The sequence below is a fragment of the Octopus bimaculoides genome, chromosome 25 (genome assembly GCF_001194135.2).
Source record: "Octopus bimaculoides isolate UCB-OBI-ISO-001 chromosome 25, ASM119413v2, whole genome shotgun sequence".
Lineage (NCBI taxonomy): Eukaryota > Metazoa > Mollusca > Cephalopoda > Octopoda > Octopodidae > Octopus > Octopus bimaculoides.
In genome coordinates, this window is record NC_069005.1 from 35,196,110 (window position 1) to 35,213,645 (window position 17,536).

At 37.9% G+C, this 17,536-nt stretch overlaps 2 protein-coding genes across 2 annotated transcripts in view; one reads left to right on the top strand and one right to left on the bottom strand.

The window, feature by feature from the left end:
- The window catches only part of LOC106867937 (tubulin delta chain), a 6,420-nt gene extending 2,866 nt beyond the window's left edge, over positions 1–3,554 (bottom strand). Inside the window, exons 1-3 of the mRNA XM_052976668.1 lie at positions 3,349–3,554; positions 1,810–2,231; positions 1,042–1,447 (exon numbers count right to left, since the gene is read on the bottom strand). Coding sequence (XP_052832628.1) covers positions 1,042–1,447; positions 1,810–2,190 — 787 coding nt within the window. The 5' untranslated portion in view covers positions 2,191–2,231; positions 3,349–3,554. The remainder of the gene's footprint in view (positions 1–1,041; positions 1,448–1,809; positions 2,232–3,348) is intronic.
- A 43-nt stretch (positions 3,555–3,597) lies between these two features.
- Positions 3,598–17,536, top strand: part of LOC106867933 (HEAT repeat-containing protein 6) — a 25,025-nt gene continuing 11,086 nt past the window's right edge. Inside the window, exons 1-17 of the mRNA XM_014913000.2 lie at positions 3,598–4,747; positions 5,568–5,675; positions 6,565–6,705; positions 7,121–7,230; positions 8,043–8,157; positions 8,755–8,850; positions 9,398–9,859; positions 10,637–10,759; positions 11,528–11,604; positions 12,228–12,357; positions 13,206–13,305; positions 13,632–13,886; positions 14,250–14,511; positions 15,474–15,555; positions 16,369–16,461; positions 16,583–16,717; positions 17,123–17,245. Coding sequence (XP_014768486.1) covers positions 4,439–4,747; positions 5,568–5,675; positions 6,565–6,705; positions 7,121–7,230; positions 8,043–8,157; positions 8,755–8,850; positions 9,398–9,859; positions 10,637–10,759; positions 11,528–11,604; positions 12,228–12,357; positions 13,206–13,305; positions 13,632–13,886; positions 14,250–14,511; positions 15,474–15,555; positions 16,369–16,461; positions 16,583–16,717; positions 17,123–17,245 — 2,721 coding nt within the window. The 5' untranslated portion in view covers positions 3,598–4,438. The remainder of the gene's footprint in view (positions 4,748–5,567; positions 5,676–6,564; positions 6,706–7,120; positions 7,231–8,042; positions 8,158–8,754; positions 8,851–9,397; positions 9,860–10,636; positions 10,760–11,527; positions 11,605–12,227; positions 12,358–13,205; positions 13,306–13,631; positions 13,887–14,249; positions 14,512–15,473; positions 15,556–16,368; positions 16,462–16,582; positions 16,718–17,122; positions 17,246–17,536) is intronic.

A 17,536-nucleotide genomic window follows, 5' to 3' on the forward strand; every position in this document is an offset into this window, starting at 1 on the left:
ATATATATATATATATATATATATATATATATATATATAAACAGGACGGGTTTCTTTCAGTTTCCATCTACCAAATTCACTCACAACGCAATTAGCTGGCACAGCCCTAGTAGGCTCAAAGTGTCATGCAATAGGACTGAACTCGAGACCTTGTGGCTGCAATGCGAGCCTCTCAACCACACAGCCATGTTGGCTATTTTGTCCACAGCAGTCAGTGTTGTAGGGACGAATCCTAGTTCAGGGCTCAGTTGCCGGGTTATGAAAGATAACGCAAGGGAGATAATGCAAGTTGATTTCTCTCCCTTGGTATCCTTGCCATCGTATAGTTGTGTCACGTACAACTTATGTTATATTGTTGATATTCACAGACATAAATATCCTCGTTTAAGCATAATGTAAGAATGCAATAGACTTTAGATGGACTGCGGTGTTAATGGAGATTTGAATAATGGGATTTATGACAAACAATGATATGTTCAAATGAAATGATGTGGCGGTACATTGAGAAAATGCTGTTTCTCTCTCAACGAACTTTTGGGTCTACCGCACAGTTGTTCTTTACCCTTCCTTTATACTTCTCGCTTCTCTCCTTTTGAATGATGTCACCAGAAAACATCTCTCCATCTCTCTTTGCAAGGCTTCTGCCCTATATGCTAGATATTTCTTTTACCTCATAGTAAACCTATCCAACAATACAGATTTGGTGTGTAGTGTTTGCTATGTCTCAAACCTACAATTGCAATGTTCAATTCCTAGCCAAGTCAAAGCAATTCTATTTTGGAAATATTTAATGTAGAAACATCTTTAACACTTGGCATTTGAATAGGAGTCAGGATAGCTTCAGGATAGAAACTGTCTTTTGGAATTCTTTAAAACCATTTGGCAACATGATAGTACCAAGTAATCTAATTATGGTGGATCATGAAAGACTTCAGGCTACAGGGAGTGGGTGACATTAACTGTAACTGAAAGCAATTCTAAGGATAAACGTAAAACAGTGAATCCAGTGGATGAGAGATATAATAGAGTAAGAAGGTCAATGCTTACCAAGACAATTGTGAACAATTTTACCTGTTTTAGTTTTGTAAACAGGCTGGAGGAGGCTGGTCAGTTGGTCAGCTACAACACAGTTCATGTTCTCAAATGTCACTTGCTTTATGTGCAGCCGTCGGGTGCAGATATCCTGCAGTTGGTCATTATTAATGAGCAGGAGGCCATCTGATGTCTGGTAAAGATTAGATAGGGTCAACACTGTATTATAGTTCTGGACAATCACTTCTCCAGTGTGATATGGCCAGATCACTTGATTCAAGATGAAGGCATTTGGGTAGACATCACGAAGACAGCGAGTAAGGTAAGCACCAACACCAGAACCTGTGCCACCAGCAACACTCATCAGACACAGGAAACCTCCAAGACAATCACATTTTTCAGCCTCTTTTCGAATCTATCGATTTAAATGGAAAAAAAAAAGTTTAATCTTTAGCACAAATGATTAATGTCTTTAATCATTGGTTTCCATGATCAGAGCTGATCTAGGGTTAAACAACAACAATAACACAAGTCCAGTAAATATAAATATAAAACTTTGTGTAACCATCCAACCCACATAGGGAAGGGAAAATATTTGTCGCTAAGAATTAACATTATCTCATGATCAGACAACAGAAATGTTTGACAGTAAAAATAGTTAACAAACTAGAATTAGATTTTTAACACACACAAACTCTGCAGCATATGTTGAGTACTTTTTCATTTGTGGGTGGGTGGATGGGTTAAGAGAGAGGGGGTAGTAGAAAAGCAACTCACCATATTCATTACTGTTTCTTTTGCTTTGGGTCCACAAGAAAGGAATCCATTTGCCCAGTTATTACCTGATCCTCTCTGATGACACACCTGTTGATTAGCTGGATACCGCCACAAACCTGACCGCCTAGCTAGTTGGCATGTCTGTGCAATCACTTTTGGTTCCATGTCGACCATGACGGCCCGAGCTTCTAAAAGACAGGCCAATCCACTTTTGGTCTTGCATTCGACAAAGAAACGGTCAATGGCTTCTTGAATGTAGTTCTCATTGGCTCGGGGAGAAACATGCGGATTTCTGATGTGAAAGTCTTGTAGAAGGGTGTTGTAAAATTCCCCCCCTATTTGATTCCCACACTGACCCAACTGTAATGTCACCACTGACATAATTGGTGGTGAGGCTTGCAGGGTCTTCAGGAGACAGGGAGCTAGAAATAAATCACAAGAGAAATACACTGAATCTTTCAAAATAGAATCATTTTTAAACAACACTTGTTTCTAATTTAGGCAAAAGATTTCATTTTTTTAGGAGAGGTGGCAGGTTAGTCGATTACATTGACCTCAGTGTTTGAGTAATGCTTTATTTTATCAACACCCGAAAGATGGAAAGGCAAAGTTGACTCCAACAGGTTTTCATCTCAAACCATCTAGTCGATTACAGTGCTTAGCTAGGACTCATTTTATTATTAAGCGCAAAAGGATGAAAGGCAAAGACGGCCTCGGCGGTATTTTAACTCAGAACGTAAAAACGGGCGAAACGCCGCTAAGCATTCTCTCGGCTTTACGTTACGTCCTGTGGGTGAAGACATTCAGAATAAAGATGCCTTCACACAGTGACAAACAAATTAAAACGAATATTGTAAACAAAAGTTCAAATAACAACTCTATATGCAACGTTATATAGATATTTGGTAAGATTATTTATCAAACGGTAACTTATGACAATACAAAGTAGAGAAACGCGATTAATTTTCGTTTCGTTTCCATTTGCTGACGTTCTTTGTTTTGGATATACTCCAGTTTCGAATCTTTTCCCGATGGAAGTAAATAGATTTATTTCTTCAAATAAATGAGACAATTGTAAAAGATAAAATTTTATTTGAAGAACCGGTCGGCGATTTTATTTTGGACAAGCGAGATTATAGTCTTGTAATCATTTTCATTCATATCTAGGATTGAGTGAACGACAAAATTATTCTTGCAGATTGAACTGAAAACAAAGTGGGATAAAATTTAGTAGTTACCCAATAAATCTATGACAATAAGGAAATATCGATAGTTACCAAAATTCTACTCAAGGTGGAATCTGATCGGAGTAAAATATAACAATTTAGATACAGAAGAGAAAAGGAAGTAGAATGCGAAAAAAGAGGGCATCAAATATTGTAAACCGAGAAAAATTTGCGAGTGAAGAAATAAGTGGTGAATTCAGACGTTTTAAACAGGATCCTGTCTCTAATTTCTTCGAAAATAGACCTACTTCTCGCTCATCTCCTCACAGCATACGTAATAATAATACTTTAACAAAGTTAAGAAAACACTTACAAAACTTATTGATAATTTAGCTTGTAGTGGGCAGGAAATTTCGTATAGATCGGTTCATGATAGTCACAGTTATATCGAACAGGAGAGAAACAGAGAGATTGTGTGCATTTATAAATGAAGAGTTTGACAATAAACTATGAAACTTTTCGACTGACCAAGAACAGTGGTCAGTGTCATTGCTACCATGACAGCGGTGAATAATCAAACTGTACCTTGTGAATATATTGACTGGATCCCCAGTAATGCTTATGTGTAACTGCGTGATTTTATGCGGTTAAATAAGTAACTCAGTAATTTTAATTATACATTTTATGTAATACAAACTGTATGGAGGGAATTATGCAAATATCACTTGTATTATAGAAAAGGAATAACGTAGAAGCAGTCAGAAGCTGTATACGGCAAGAGTTTCAATATATGCGTCTGTAGGCACACCCACACACACATGCTGCTTCATTAGTTACATCTAGTAGTAAGGTTGTGTTCCTGGATCTTTTAGAAGGGATTTTAGTTTTAAAATATCTTTTGATAGATTTTTTTTCCAACTTGAAATTTATAGTTTCATAATAATTGTCACTTTTATTTACTATATTTAAATAATTTTATACATTAATGTATTATTCTTGGCCAGACAGCTCTGGTCGTATGATTGTATCTTCATCCTTTTATCGTAGTGAAATTCTCCGAGGAATCTGTTTTAATTTGACCAAATCCATCACACAATAATTCTATTATAATTCCATTCTCATCTAGGGTGTTTTATATTGATGTATAACAAAGCCTTAAATTGGTTGGGGTGAGCAGTGTAAATGAATACCTGGAGCTCGGTACCCGAGGGTTGGTGTTTAATTTAAAGATCCTGGAAGAACGAAAGGCAAAATTATAATTTTAGTTTAAAACTGTAAGGCATTAAGGACAGCTAAAATTTTAATATACTTAATGCTTGGAGCATCAAAAGGTTAAGTAGAAATAATTATAAATTTAAAAGCATTAAATTTAGTTTGCCCGATTTCTGATAAATAAAATACGTAACTAAACCTGCGAATACGTTTCCAGTTGGCGTACTTGACAACCTTTTCAATGAATCAAAATGTCAGCCGCAACAGCTGACAACAGCAACATGACACAGATGGACCCTGGTTCAATCAGAGACGATCTGGGACTGCATAGTCACAAGTCACAACTCGATCATGGTTCCACGAGAACAGACCTAAAATCACACAGCAACAATATGTCGCAATGTTCTTCTAGAAGCGATTTCCTGGACATCTTACACCGTCTCATGCAGTTCACAGTGGAAGATAAACAACCAGCCGAGTCCAATGCAAGGTTAAACAAATTGATGGACGAGATCAATCCGTTTTGTGTCGGACAATCTGCAGCCGTGTTTCTCACGGAGGTAAATAATAATTATCGTATTTGTGTGTAATGTCGAAATATTTGGTAGTATCATAAATACAGGAGAGCATGTGAGAGATTAACTGAGTGACAAATCCACTCCACTGTCATTCCATTCGCATCTAGAAGGGGTTGTCTTAAGTGTCTCCTAATTACATGCACTCGCCAATTCAGCCGTTCTGAAACTGACGAATACCAGCTCCCAGCAATCTCTCTCTCTCTCTCTCTCTCTCTCTCTCTCTCTCTCTCTCTCTCTCTACGTATGTGTTTGGTGTGTGTATGGAATTTTTTTTGTCACATCTCACCTGTGATTTCCATCCATATAATCTTTCTCCCTTCGCCATTGTGTTGGATAAATTTAGATCCTTTTATAAAACCTAGCAATCGATCCGCTCTCTTTTTAACCCTAACTCGAACTCATTTTATGAGAAACACTGTCCCTAGTTAACAGCTCTTCGAGAGACCTCGAAGCGATCGTTCGATTTTTAAAAATAACAACTGAATCTCCTTTAAATCACATCCCACCATTTTAAAAAAAAGGAGACACATTGAACAATAGTTATGAATATACAAAAAAAAAGGGAGGGATGGTCCCGACTGGCACGCTTTCCATCCTTATTTTGCTTGATCAGAGCTGATGCAGGGCTAAAGTAACTCTACTTGCCAAATCTCCGAATCTTTGAGAACAGAAGTCTTAGATACATGCTACCTGTTCTCACTAACAGCAACACTATTAGAGATATCGGTTCTGGTGTGAACACACCTGCAAACTTTCTGACGTTCGTTATTTCTTATAGCACTTTCACTTTGTTTGCTTCCAGGAAGGAAACCAGTTGCTCTGTAAACTGTGTATGTTGATTCCATACAATGAAGAATATCTGGTGATGAAATTTTGTCACACAATTTTTAGTGTTTTAACCAACACAGAGGTAAGTTAACCTTTGAATGTTTGTTTTTCTTTTCTCTCATTACTAAAAATTCCGATTAAGGTGACACTCCGTCTCTCACTATCTTAATATTGACACTGTAACATCGAGTTATGGCCCAAATTATATCCATTAGCTAAAACATTGATTCCAAATTTTGGCACACGGCCAGTAATTTTGGGGAGGCGTTAAGTTGATTACATCGACATCAGTGCTCAACTGGTGTTTATTTTATCGACCCCGAAAGCATGAAAGGCAAAGTTGATCTCGACGGAATTTGAACTCAGAACATATAGACGGATGAAATGCCGCCAAGCATTTTGTCCGGCGTGCTAACGATTCTGCCAACTCTCTGCCTTCCCATTAAGTAAAATATTACAAATAAAAATATCTTTTTGTCACAACTTATTAAAGGAATTGTGATAATTATAGCTAAGGGCAAGAAAAACATTAATTTTCCAAATGATGTGTAAAGCTCAATGCTTTCTTTCGTTTCTTTGAAAGTCTTCGAGATCTGCATTGATCTAGATTAATCACAATTAGCTCCCTTTGTCCATTATCTCTCTCTCTATCAAACCGATAACTTGCAGGGATAGACAGCATCTTCTGCTTGTACACCAAACTTATAATGTGTAAGTAGCTTGCTTACCAACCACATGGTCCTTGGACAAGAGGACATTAACATCATGATGCTGATATATATATATATGTGTGTGTGTGTGTGTTTAATTTGAAAGTCTATGAGGATTACTTAATACAGTTTTGAAGTATAAAGGGGATTTGTTTTAAAAAAATGTTGTGAAATCTTTTATCAGGATGTTACTAACCTTTTGGGGAAGAAATTTTATATATATGTATACATGTGTATATGTATGAATTTATTTTTATATAGGGTTCATTAGAGGATAAATGTTTCCTAAAAGTAACCAATTTCTTAATCCATGGATTGGAACAATCTCCCAAAGCAATCATTCCTGATATTCTTTCTACTTTGGCTGTCGTTCTTCATGAAAATGGAAACAGATTAAAGAAGGTTTGTTGTATTCTCTCTCTCTCAAGAATTCAGTTTTTGCATAATTAATAAGCTGTTGGAACAAACAAGAAGTTGGAAATAGCAGTCAAACTCTCTCAACTCAAACTTATTGAACTAAGAATAAAGTGAAATGAAAGTAAAAACTTTTTTAATGTCATCAACTGCTATGTCAGAGGTTTTGCATGGTCACTTGATCTTCTAGAAATAACAGCCAAATGCCTCTCGAATCATTCTGCTGTTTTATATGAGGACACCACACATTAGACAACATAGTTCTCTATATTCCTAAAATGACAGGATGGTCATGGTTGAAATGCCCCTTGCTTGTAGTTTTGTTCAGTCAGGATTGATCTGAAGCTAAACAACAATTCCATCAGTCTAATAATAATTGTTTTTGATTGTATTTTTCTTTCAGTTCTATGAGTTGCTGCTGGGGGAGACTGGTTTGTTTGTCGAGTTGTGTGAGTCGACAGAAGATGGTGTATTGAAAGGACTCCTCTGCTGCCTGGAGAACATTACTCTCAAGTATGGAAGATGACATTTTATTAATCACAGATAATATTTATTGTTATCATACAGTCTTTAGTATTATATCACATATAACATTTACTGTTATCATATAGTCGTTAGTGCTATATCGCATATGGGTCAGCCTAGAACTGTTTCTAGGCAAGACAGCTTTGTTATCTATGTAATATTTAATGTTATATCCCGGCCTAACTAAATTCATAAAATAACAACTTACTTGAAACGATGTCAGAACTTACATCACTTCGCAACACACAGCCATATCTTATGCTGGAGAATTTAAGTTAATTTTTGCCAATTTACCATTGTTTTTGTTCTTTTTAAATCTAGTTGGTTTCTTTACTTTATAAAACCTTCCCAAAAGGAGAACCTTTCCTTACCAACAGAGTTAAGAACTTTCTAAACTTTTGCCTTCATTTCTATTCTTTCGTTTCTTTTGTTATTGTTGTAACCATCTCCACCCCAATTAAGGAACCCAGCTAACAGAAACAACTATCTGCTATTTCTAATTAGCTGCCTTGAGCAGTTCAGAGTTGCCCTGATTTCTAACTATTCCTCAACATAATATTACATGTGAAATCCTGGTTCTCTCTCAGAGACTCCACTCTGGTTTTGACATACCAATTGTTTCTACAAAAAATTGTTTCACATTTTTTCGACAATTCCTTGTTACAAACCAAGCAAGTCCCTTTGTCCAGATGTCGTTGTCATTATGTAAAATCTCTTATTCATTAGTACTTTAGTCTTTATTGTGTTGACCTTTGCACTTTTGACCAGATATGGATCTTTTTCTACATTTTTCATTTCAGGTCAGGAAATTCTCCATACATGGATGAGAAATATGTGTCAGCATGCATCGATATTTTCCTGAAGATCCTCTATGACATTCCAGGTTTAACTATGGATATCCTACCAAAGTGTAGAGTATGTATGGCCATTCAGCACCATTTCACACTGCTAATTAGGGGCCTTTGTAGAGGAAGGGGGGGCAGCTAGTGGTGTTAAATTACTTTTGAATTTCTTGGATTAGGTCTGCTTGAGCAACACCATGGTCATGTGTGGCCACCATCACTGAATCCTTATTGGAAGTACACCAACTTAACATAAACATCCTGGTACACTGAGGTACACTAATATCCAGCTATATCAAGGATGATGCCATCCCTTATGCCAACTACTTTACAGTGTGTATTGAGTACTTGTTACATGGCACTGTCACTTGTGATGTTACCTAATATAATAATTCACTAGTCTTGACCCCTTGACTAAGACAGGGGGTGAGTTAATACCTGGTGTTGAGAGGCTCATGTATGATAGAGGGACAGGAAGAGGTGTCACATTATGGAGGGGATCCATGGCTTCCCTGTATTCCATGAGGGGACAATCAACTAACCACACCCTACACTCTTACCATTAATAAAGTCAGTGTTCTACTTGTATTCCATTCCATCAAGTAATATGCATTACTCAAAGAATTCTAATAAGTTTTTTTGATGTTTCTTTATATTTTATATTTCCCAGATCTTGTGTCACACATTAAGAGGTCTACACAACATCATTTTGGCTACACGTTCGGTCCCTCCTGAAACCATTGGACTTTTACTGTCAGCTGTCTGGGTAAGTTTCTTACTGGAGTCTCTGATATTTATTCTCTCCCCTGCACTGAATATTGCATTTCTTTCTCTCCTTATATTTACTTGATGTTCACCTGCTGAGTAACAATGACAGACATCGTAGTGTTTCCTCCTGTTGTTATGACAATCCAACCTGGCCCTCTTCTAAAAATAATTACAGAGTAGACAAATTGTTTCAGTCAGAGAATTTCATTTGGTCAATGGTTGTAAACAGAAGAAATAAAGAACCGAAGCATGGTCCTCAGTTATTTGTAGAGGGTGAATGTAGCAGTTTGGTCATAGTATCTTACTGGTATAGGGTGGAGATAGTTTCTTCCACTCCCACAGTTCTGTTGCCATTACTACAACTTTCTAATTCCACAACTCACATCTTCAAATACGTCTTTTCGTCTTTCTTTTCTCCTTCAACTTTTGCGGAATTCTCTCTCTCTCATAGAATTCAGTACAGTATAAACCACCACCACCACCACCACCACCACCACTGTCCAGTTAATAATTAAGTAAACCAATTGTCAATATTCTCTTTTCAGAATTATGTGTTCTATGGTTTGGCCAGTTACCCCCTCACCACTCCGCAGACTCTTTACCCGATTCCAATGAGTCAATACAATCCGTCTGTGTCCAGTAACAACTCAGCCAAGATGGACACAACTGGGAAACAACCTCAGAAGAAGAAGAAGAAAAAGAAACTGGTGCCCCGACGCCAGTCCAGTGCCAAAGAGACAGAGGACGATGTCCAGTACGGCCAAAGCTTTTCATTGTTCCCATCTTCGTTACTAAGTCGTGACCTCAGCAACACCATCGAAGACCCTCTTCTTTGTAATCTTTTAGGAAATCTTCACCTGAACAATGAGCTGAGTGGACGGGGCTATGTGAGTAGCTCCGAGTCCGAACTCTCTGACTCTGATGCCTCACAGGTCGGCGGCAAACACCGATCTCATTATATCAAAGTTCGACAGGCTGCCCTCGGGACTTTATATATCATCTTCAAGGTAAATCCATTCTTGAGACTTCTTGATCAGTTTTTTTACCTAATTTACAGCTGTTGTTATTTAGCCCTGGGTCAGTTTCATTGAGCAGACCCATAATCAGAAGTATTCCAGCCATGACCATTCTGTATATTTAGAAACTAACATTGTACATTCTGTCCTTGGCAGGATAGGATTGAAGAACATTTGGCTGCTATTTCAAGCACATTGAGCATTGTTTAACAGTTGTGACCTAATGTCTTACACACACACACGTGTGTGTAATAGTGTGTGTGTGTGTGTGTGTGTTTTGCCTCTTTCAAAACCCATTTTGGTTTGTTTGCCTCCTTGTAACTTAGTGGTTTGACAAAAGAGATTGATAAAATATGTTACTCAGCTTAAAAATCAGCTCTGGGATAGACTGGATTGACCCTTCAGAGCACTGCTCCAGCATGGCCACAGTCCAGTTAGAGCATATACATACACATATACACTCATACAAATATGCACATATACATGTACATACATATATTCTGCACCGACACTGTATGTCTCTTTGTATGCTTGACCTGCTAGAAGCAGCAGCTAAATCACCCTAAAACTACACCCTCCTGTTTTAAAAAAAACTAGAAATGACACATTGAATAATTAGTTCTAGATAGGACTGGATAGTCATGGTTGGATTGCCTCTGACCATAGGCCTGCTGGATCAGTGGACTTAACACCATGCTACTTAAAAAAAAACGAAATCAATCAATCTCATCAATGGATACCATTTCACTGTGGCCTTTCTTTTAATAGTTTACAGATCGCAAAGTAATCTTTGGTTACTGGATGTGTTTTGTTCCTGATGTTCCGATTGCTGGGAATATTCAACAAGTTCGCTCTATACTCACCATTATTTTACGAGACCCATCTCCTAAGGTAAGACCATCATCTTTTCTTTGATTCAATCTCTTGGAGTGAAAAATTCTAGAACATTTTGTCTGAACCTTGTCTTCCTTTCTAAAACTGACCGTTGTCTCCCTGGCACAACTACCCAGGTATGTCTGTTAATACCCTGTCTATTGGAGTGTGTTTGTTGTAATATATACATTTAACATTGTTTTTAACACTGAGCAATGTCCTGCAAAGAATGGTTTGTCAAATAGGAATGTGTCAAATATATCTGATAAACATTGCAACGAAAACAAAATGAGATTTTCAAACTGACAAACCCAAAACCTTACAAATAAAATATTTCACCTCATTTTTGTTTGTGTTTTTGGAATCAATTAAGTTGATGATGATCCTGTTTGTTGTTGACACAACGTTTCGGCTGATATACTCTCCAGCCTTCATCAGGTGTCGTGGGGAAATTTGGAACCTGGATTCTCATTCCTAAGGTATGCCATATGCCCACGGGCATATGGTATAGTGGTTATGAGTGCGGGCTACTAACCCCAAGATTCCAAGTTCGATTTCAAGCAGTGACCTGAACAATAATAATAATAATAATAACATCGAAAAATACCTTAGGAATGAGAACTCAGGTTTGAAATTTCCCCAAGACACCTGAAGAAGGCTGGAGGGTATATCAGCCGAAACGTTGTGTTAACAACAAACAAGATGAGGACAAATATCTGTCGAATGTAAATAATTCCTCATCTCTTAAATATAGAATCAATAAAATTTCTTTTCTTCTCTTACCAGTGTCGACTTGGTGCTCTTGGTGCACTTTCTGCCCTTATTGAGGGCACAAGACCCTTCTTGGCTGCAGCTGAGTACAGGTGAGTCATTTGTTATGTTGACCTCAGTAAAAAAAACAAAACAAACTATACACAGCAGTTATAGTCCCAGTGTCTTTAACTGTGTCACTAACATCTTTTAACTAACCTAAAATTCTCCTATGCCTAAACATTGTTTAGTGTTGATATTAAAGTAATATATATGCATACACACACACACAGATATATATATATATAGTTTACTACCCCATTATAAGTGGGATCAACAAAAAAAGTACTTCATCCAGTGAAAAATAAATATCATTTTATAAGCACAATTTACATTAGAGCTGCAAGCCCAATCTTCCGAGTTCTTTTACAGACCATTCTGATTATTTATGTCTGTCTGTCTGTCTTGTATGTACAGTTACATGATTTACAGCTCTACATAGATTACCATTATCCAGTCAGTGTTTATCATAATTTCCTCTTTCTCTCTCTCTCTACACACACATGTGTGTGTGTGAAAGTGAGTGATGCTATTAACACTTCTATATTATCCAGCATCTTTACCAATTATTGTTTATATTTCATTGAAATAGTAATTCTTTGAAAACTCTGCAATATAATATCAACAAGTGTTTCTAAGATTCTTTGCTTTTTGCTTTTCTGTCTTTTCTTTTCAGTGATCAAGTCCGAACTGCTTTTATGCCATTCTCCCTTGTGCTTGGTTCAACTCTGAAAGAATTGCATCGTAGTTTGTTACTTGCTGTGGTTTCTGAGAATTATCCCCTCACCCTCACCCAGCTTGTGAAAGTACGTACAATTTATAGATTTAACACATTCTTCCATTGCACAATGGTCATTAGGCTATTTAGTCATTACAGCTATATATATTCGATGAGGGATTGCCTAGCTTGCTTCTCAACCACTTGGTTCTGGGTTCAGTCCCATTGCATGGCTAACTGAAGCCTTGTGGGATTCAGTTTGGAGGTGGAAGTTCTGTCGTGTATATATATGTGTGAAAGTGTTTGTGCCACCTTTAGTATATATTGTTTTAATGTCCATTGTTTCTGGCTTGTAGGGTTGGTCAAAGTTTATTTAGGCAGATTTATTTTATGGCTTGATGTCCTCCCCACCACCAACCCTCACTTGTTTCTGAACAAAGTAGTATTCCCCCATTGGCCAGATATGTTCTCGCAGAATAATGGAAATCAATGACACTGCTTGTGTGACAGAGACAATCATGTGATGTCACGACACGCATACACACACACACATACACACACACACACCACACATATCAATCAGTGTTGGCATGGGTTGGACGAGGCTTTTTGGGGCAGTATTCTCTGGCAGGCTGCCCTTCCTGATGCCAAGATGCATCTACCAGATTCCCTTCTCAAGAAATTGATTAACCTGGGACTGCTGTAGAAGACACTTGTCCAAAGTGCTGCATGGTGGGATTGAACCTGGAACCCCATGATTATGAAGAACACTTCTTAAGCACACATCCATGCCAAGAACTAGTTTTAGTTCTGGTACATTCTCCTCAATTTCTGTCTTGCTTTCCCAATCGCCATCTCTCCCAATTGCCATGTCTCTCACTTGTATTTCCAGTTAATCAATGTTTCTCAATAATTTTTATTTGAATCTTGTTTCAGTGTATCTCAACCCTGGTGGCCAACAGCCCTTACCACAGATTGAAACCTGGTCTTTTGACTCGTATTGTCAAACAGTTGAAGTATCTGGTCAGGCATCGAGGTATGTAATCATCAAAACTGCATCTTCTTTTAATACCCTGGTACCAAGAGACACCATCAGGTTACCTCGGTACCTTGACTCTCCTGCAGCTCACTGGATCCTGTCAAACTGTCTGACCCATGCCAGCATGGAAAGCAGACATTAAATGATGATGATGATGATGATGATAATCTGAGCTGACAAATCCCTGCCCTGTGTTCAAGGAATCTTTCTTAAAACTATCAACTGACATCTTACTTTGTGTGTCTCTTTCTCTCTCAAACTCACACAACATAATGCCCGTTTCTATTTTATTCTTCAACCAATTATTTTCTGGTATATTTCAGACCCTAATATTCGTGTGGCCTGTTTGACTTGCTTTGGTGCCATTGTTAGTCTACAACCAGCCTTGGCCGAAGTATGTTACATCGTCCAGTCTTTAAAACCACCATCAGGAGGAAATAGTACCACAGTGTCTGCTGACTGCAATACTAACGGCATCACTGAAGATGCAGTTACGGCTTGCAGTAAGGAGTTCCAGTTCACAGGAGATGGCATGGAGGGAGAGGTGGTGCCAAACCAACAAGATTATATGAAATGTGGTAGGCCTTTTTTTGGGGGGGGTTTATGTGTATATGTGTGTGAGAATGTTAATACTCAATGGATTCAGTTGTCATTCTTTGAAGGAAACTGATGTAACGTTTGTATTCTTTGTTGCCATTATGATTGGTAGTTCTGTGTTTTTAAAGAATTCTGGAAAAACAAAAATTCCTTATTTGAAAAACACTAAACATGACTAGAAGTGTTGTTAAAAATTGTTTCAAATAACTCCCCATCTGACCCATACCATCCTGGAAAAACAGACGTTAAACAAGCATGCATGTGTGTGTGTGTGTGCACGTATCTCCAAACTGATTCCTCCAAACTCTTTAATTCTTCTTCTCTCCTCTTTTAATTCTCTCCAGGTAGTTTTTCTGCTAGTGAACCACTCACCCCCATCAAAACTCCATCTGGATTGCAGACTCCTGTAATATTCCAAGACAAAAACATCCAGAACCAGTTGCGAAATACATCTTGGTTGATAACGTTGTGTGTCCAGAACATCTTACCTCAACAGGTAAACAATAGTGATACAAATGTGGCCCACACAGCTGAACCTGTTCCAATACGTTTGGAATCTTTACAAATATTGGCACACCTCACCAAGAATTACTTCCCTATGATCAGGTAAATATGTGTTTAGAGAACAATGATATACAACTGCCTTGTTATATGGTCTTTGAGTGAAAGGCAGATTGTATGATGTCTTGTTGCTATTTTGTATTAGACGTAGTTGAATACATGTAAGAAGAAAAAATCTCTTCTCTTTCCTTTAAGACATAGTATATCCATGAATAGATTTATCTCATGTCTGCTTCCATCTTTAAAATAGTAAAACATGATTTTGATAGAGATTTCACTGTTATTTCTTGTAGAAAATCATTCAGCAGGTCTAGGGTTGCACCAGGATCGAGAACTTACATTTGACGGCTTCCACATTGATCATGTCTTCAGATTGTATGGGATTCTCTTGAACAAATGAGAGTGTCTAAGACACCCACACCCTTCCATTAATTGACTTCTGCTAATTATATTTCCGTTTGGTGGATTATGTCTTCACAGAACCACTGCCAAACAGTGTCTGCAGGATTCCTCTCAGCTCTATGGAACTCACTAACAATTTTACTTCATCAAAGACAAATACTCTTTGACTGAGATAACTGTTTATATTTACAAAATCTTCATCTTAAATAACCCTTTTCTCTCATATGTGTGCGTGTGATTGTTTCTTTTTATAGTTGGTTGATGGTATTGCAGAGATGGTAACTTAACCCCCTCTGCTGTTCCTGGGCTGTTTTCAGAAGCAAGAGCCCAGCCCCAGCTACCCTAACCACCTCTCTATTCAGGGATATGCTATGAAGAAAGACAAGTCAATACATTTGCAGCATCAATGAAGCTGAAGGGGATGTCAGTTATTGGTTAAGTATAACCATACATATCTGCCTTAGGGTCCCTCCCTCTGGATTTTCTGTAGGGGTCTACACCCTTAGCCATAGAAGATATTATGCTGGATCCTTGTAACCTTTACTCATAGAGAAGGATTAATTATGATAAATTAATGATTTAGCATGTTTTTTTTTTTAATTCAGGAAAAATGTTGGACTCTTGAGAAATTTGATTCAAGCCTGTATGGAAGACAGTGAAGGGGTACTCAAACTTCATGCCATCAAGGTACTTGTTTACTCTGAACAGTCATCATCATCATCATCATCACTTTTCTCTGTTGGCTTTGGTCAGAAGGAGAATTTATCAGGACAGTATTCTATGGCTTGAGCCCATCTTGAGGCTGACCCTTAATTGTGTTTCATGTGAGGTACCTTTAATTTCACATAAAATACCTTTAATTCCATAACCTCATCTGAACTACCCAACTGCTGGACATTTTGTACATTTAGGTCATAAACATTGTCACAAGCTGAAAAGTGTCATTGGGAAGGATGCATAAATGCACATACACACACATGCTAGCTTCCTTACAGTTTCTATCTGCCAGATTTTACCCATGAGGTATTGGTCAGGTTATTTGGTGAAGTCCAGCGTGATTTGGTGCCAAAACAATTTGTGTGGCTTGCTGACCACCACATCAAAGTAATTCCTTGTCCAAGTAACTTCACCTTTCCTGAAACCCAGATGGAATCTATGGAATAGAATTAAAAAGAATCTGGCCAATTTGTGTCCCAGTAATCAGATAGAATTGCTGGCTGTTATGGAAATCATCTGGGCTTCCATCAAACCAGAGCAATGTCACATGTTGGCTTCACTCTGCCCTATGGTCATCGAATCCAAAGAGGAGCCAACCAAGTTCTAATATCTCAGGCCAACCTTACAGTTTTCACCAGTTTGTTCCATTATAATACCACTTTCTGATATTTTGTGATATTGGGTTTTAATGATCACTTAAATGTTAGTTTATATTTTATGACATCTCAACTGTAATTAATAAATATTGAACTCCAAGCTAAACTTGAACCCTTGTCATTTCAGTTACTTGATGAACTGACACAGGTTTTGAGCCAAGACTTACAGAACATCGACAACTCTAATGAACCGAATTCTGATATGTTCACTGTGGAACAGGTAAAGTGATTTTAACTGTTGATGTTGTTAATTATATCAGCTGTGGCTTCACTGCTGCCGCCACCACCACCACCACCGTCTGCACGTCATTACATAATGTTATGATTGTTATATGTGACAGGTGTTGGAGTTCTGGGAATACCTGCTCAACGGACCATTACTGTCAGCACTCCAGTGTGAAGAGAATAGCCCAGTATGTGCAGCGGCCTGCGACTGTCTCTCTAACATCGGTTCAATGATTTTCCCCTTGCTTCCTGTAAGTATCAGGTTTATTATTACATCTGCCATAGTGTGGAGGGAATTCCTTAGCCCTGCTATCAGTACATCACAATTCGTTTCTACAGTTGAGTGAACTGGAGCAATAAGAAACAAAGTATCTTGCTCAAGAACACAACACACAGCCCAGTCCAGGAATCGAACTCACTACCTCATGACTGTGAGCCTGATGCTCTAACCACTGAGACATGCCTAAACTATTATCTGTAGAAATAAGGGTCATGAATTCATTCTTACTTGCCCTTTCTCTCTTCTTCTAAAACTGTAGCCCCTGATACCAGTTAACAGGTCAATTAGTAATTAGTAATTAAAAACAAAAAGTTTGCAGAATTTTTATTAAAAATTTTTTATATTTGGTCAAATTTTGTTTTATTTTTCTTCCCAGCGCCATCTTCGTATCTTGTGTGTGACGTCAGTGCTAGGCCTAACGATGGGTGGAGACAAGCTGGTGATGGCCTCAGCAGTAAGGACCATCGGCGTCTATGTGTTGCAACCCTGCCTGCGTGATGTGAGTATTTCTATTAGAACACTTTTAAACAACACCTAACTCTACTGCATTACTACTGCACTCTGATGCTGCAAAACCACTGCTCTCAGTTACTATTCTGTTTCTTGGTTAAACAATTGACCCCTATTTACTTCCGGGAAGAAATAAAATATTTAACCTGTGTGTCCCTACATGTATATGTTTGTGTGTATATGCTTATGTGGGTGAACGAGTACGTGTATCTTTTCTTCAGTTGATGTCCATTGCCCACTCTGGCATGGGTTGGGCTATATACATATATATATATATATA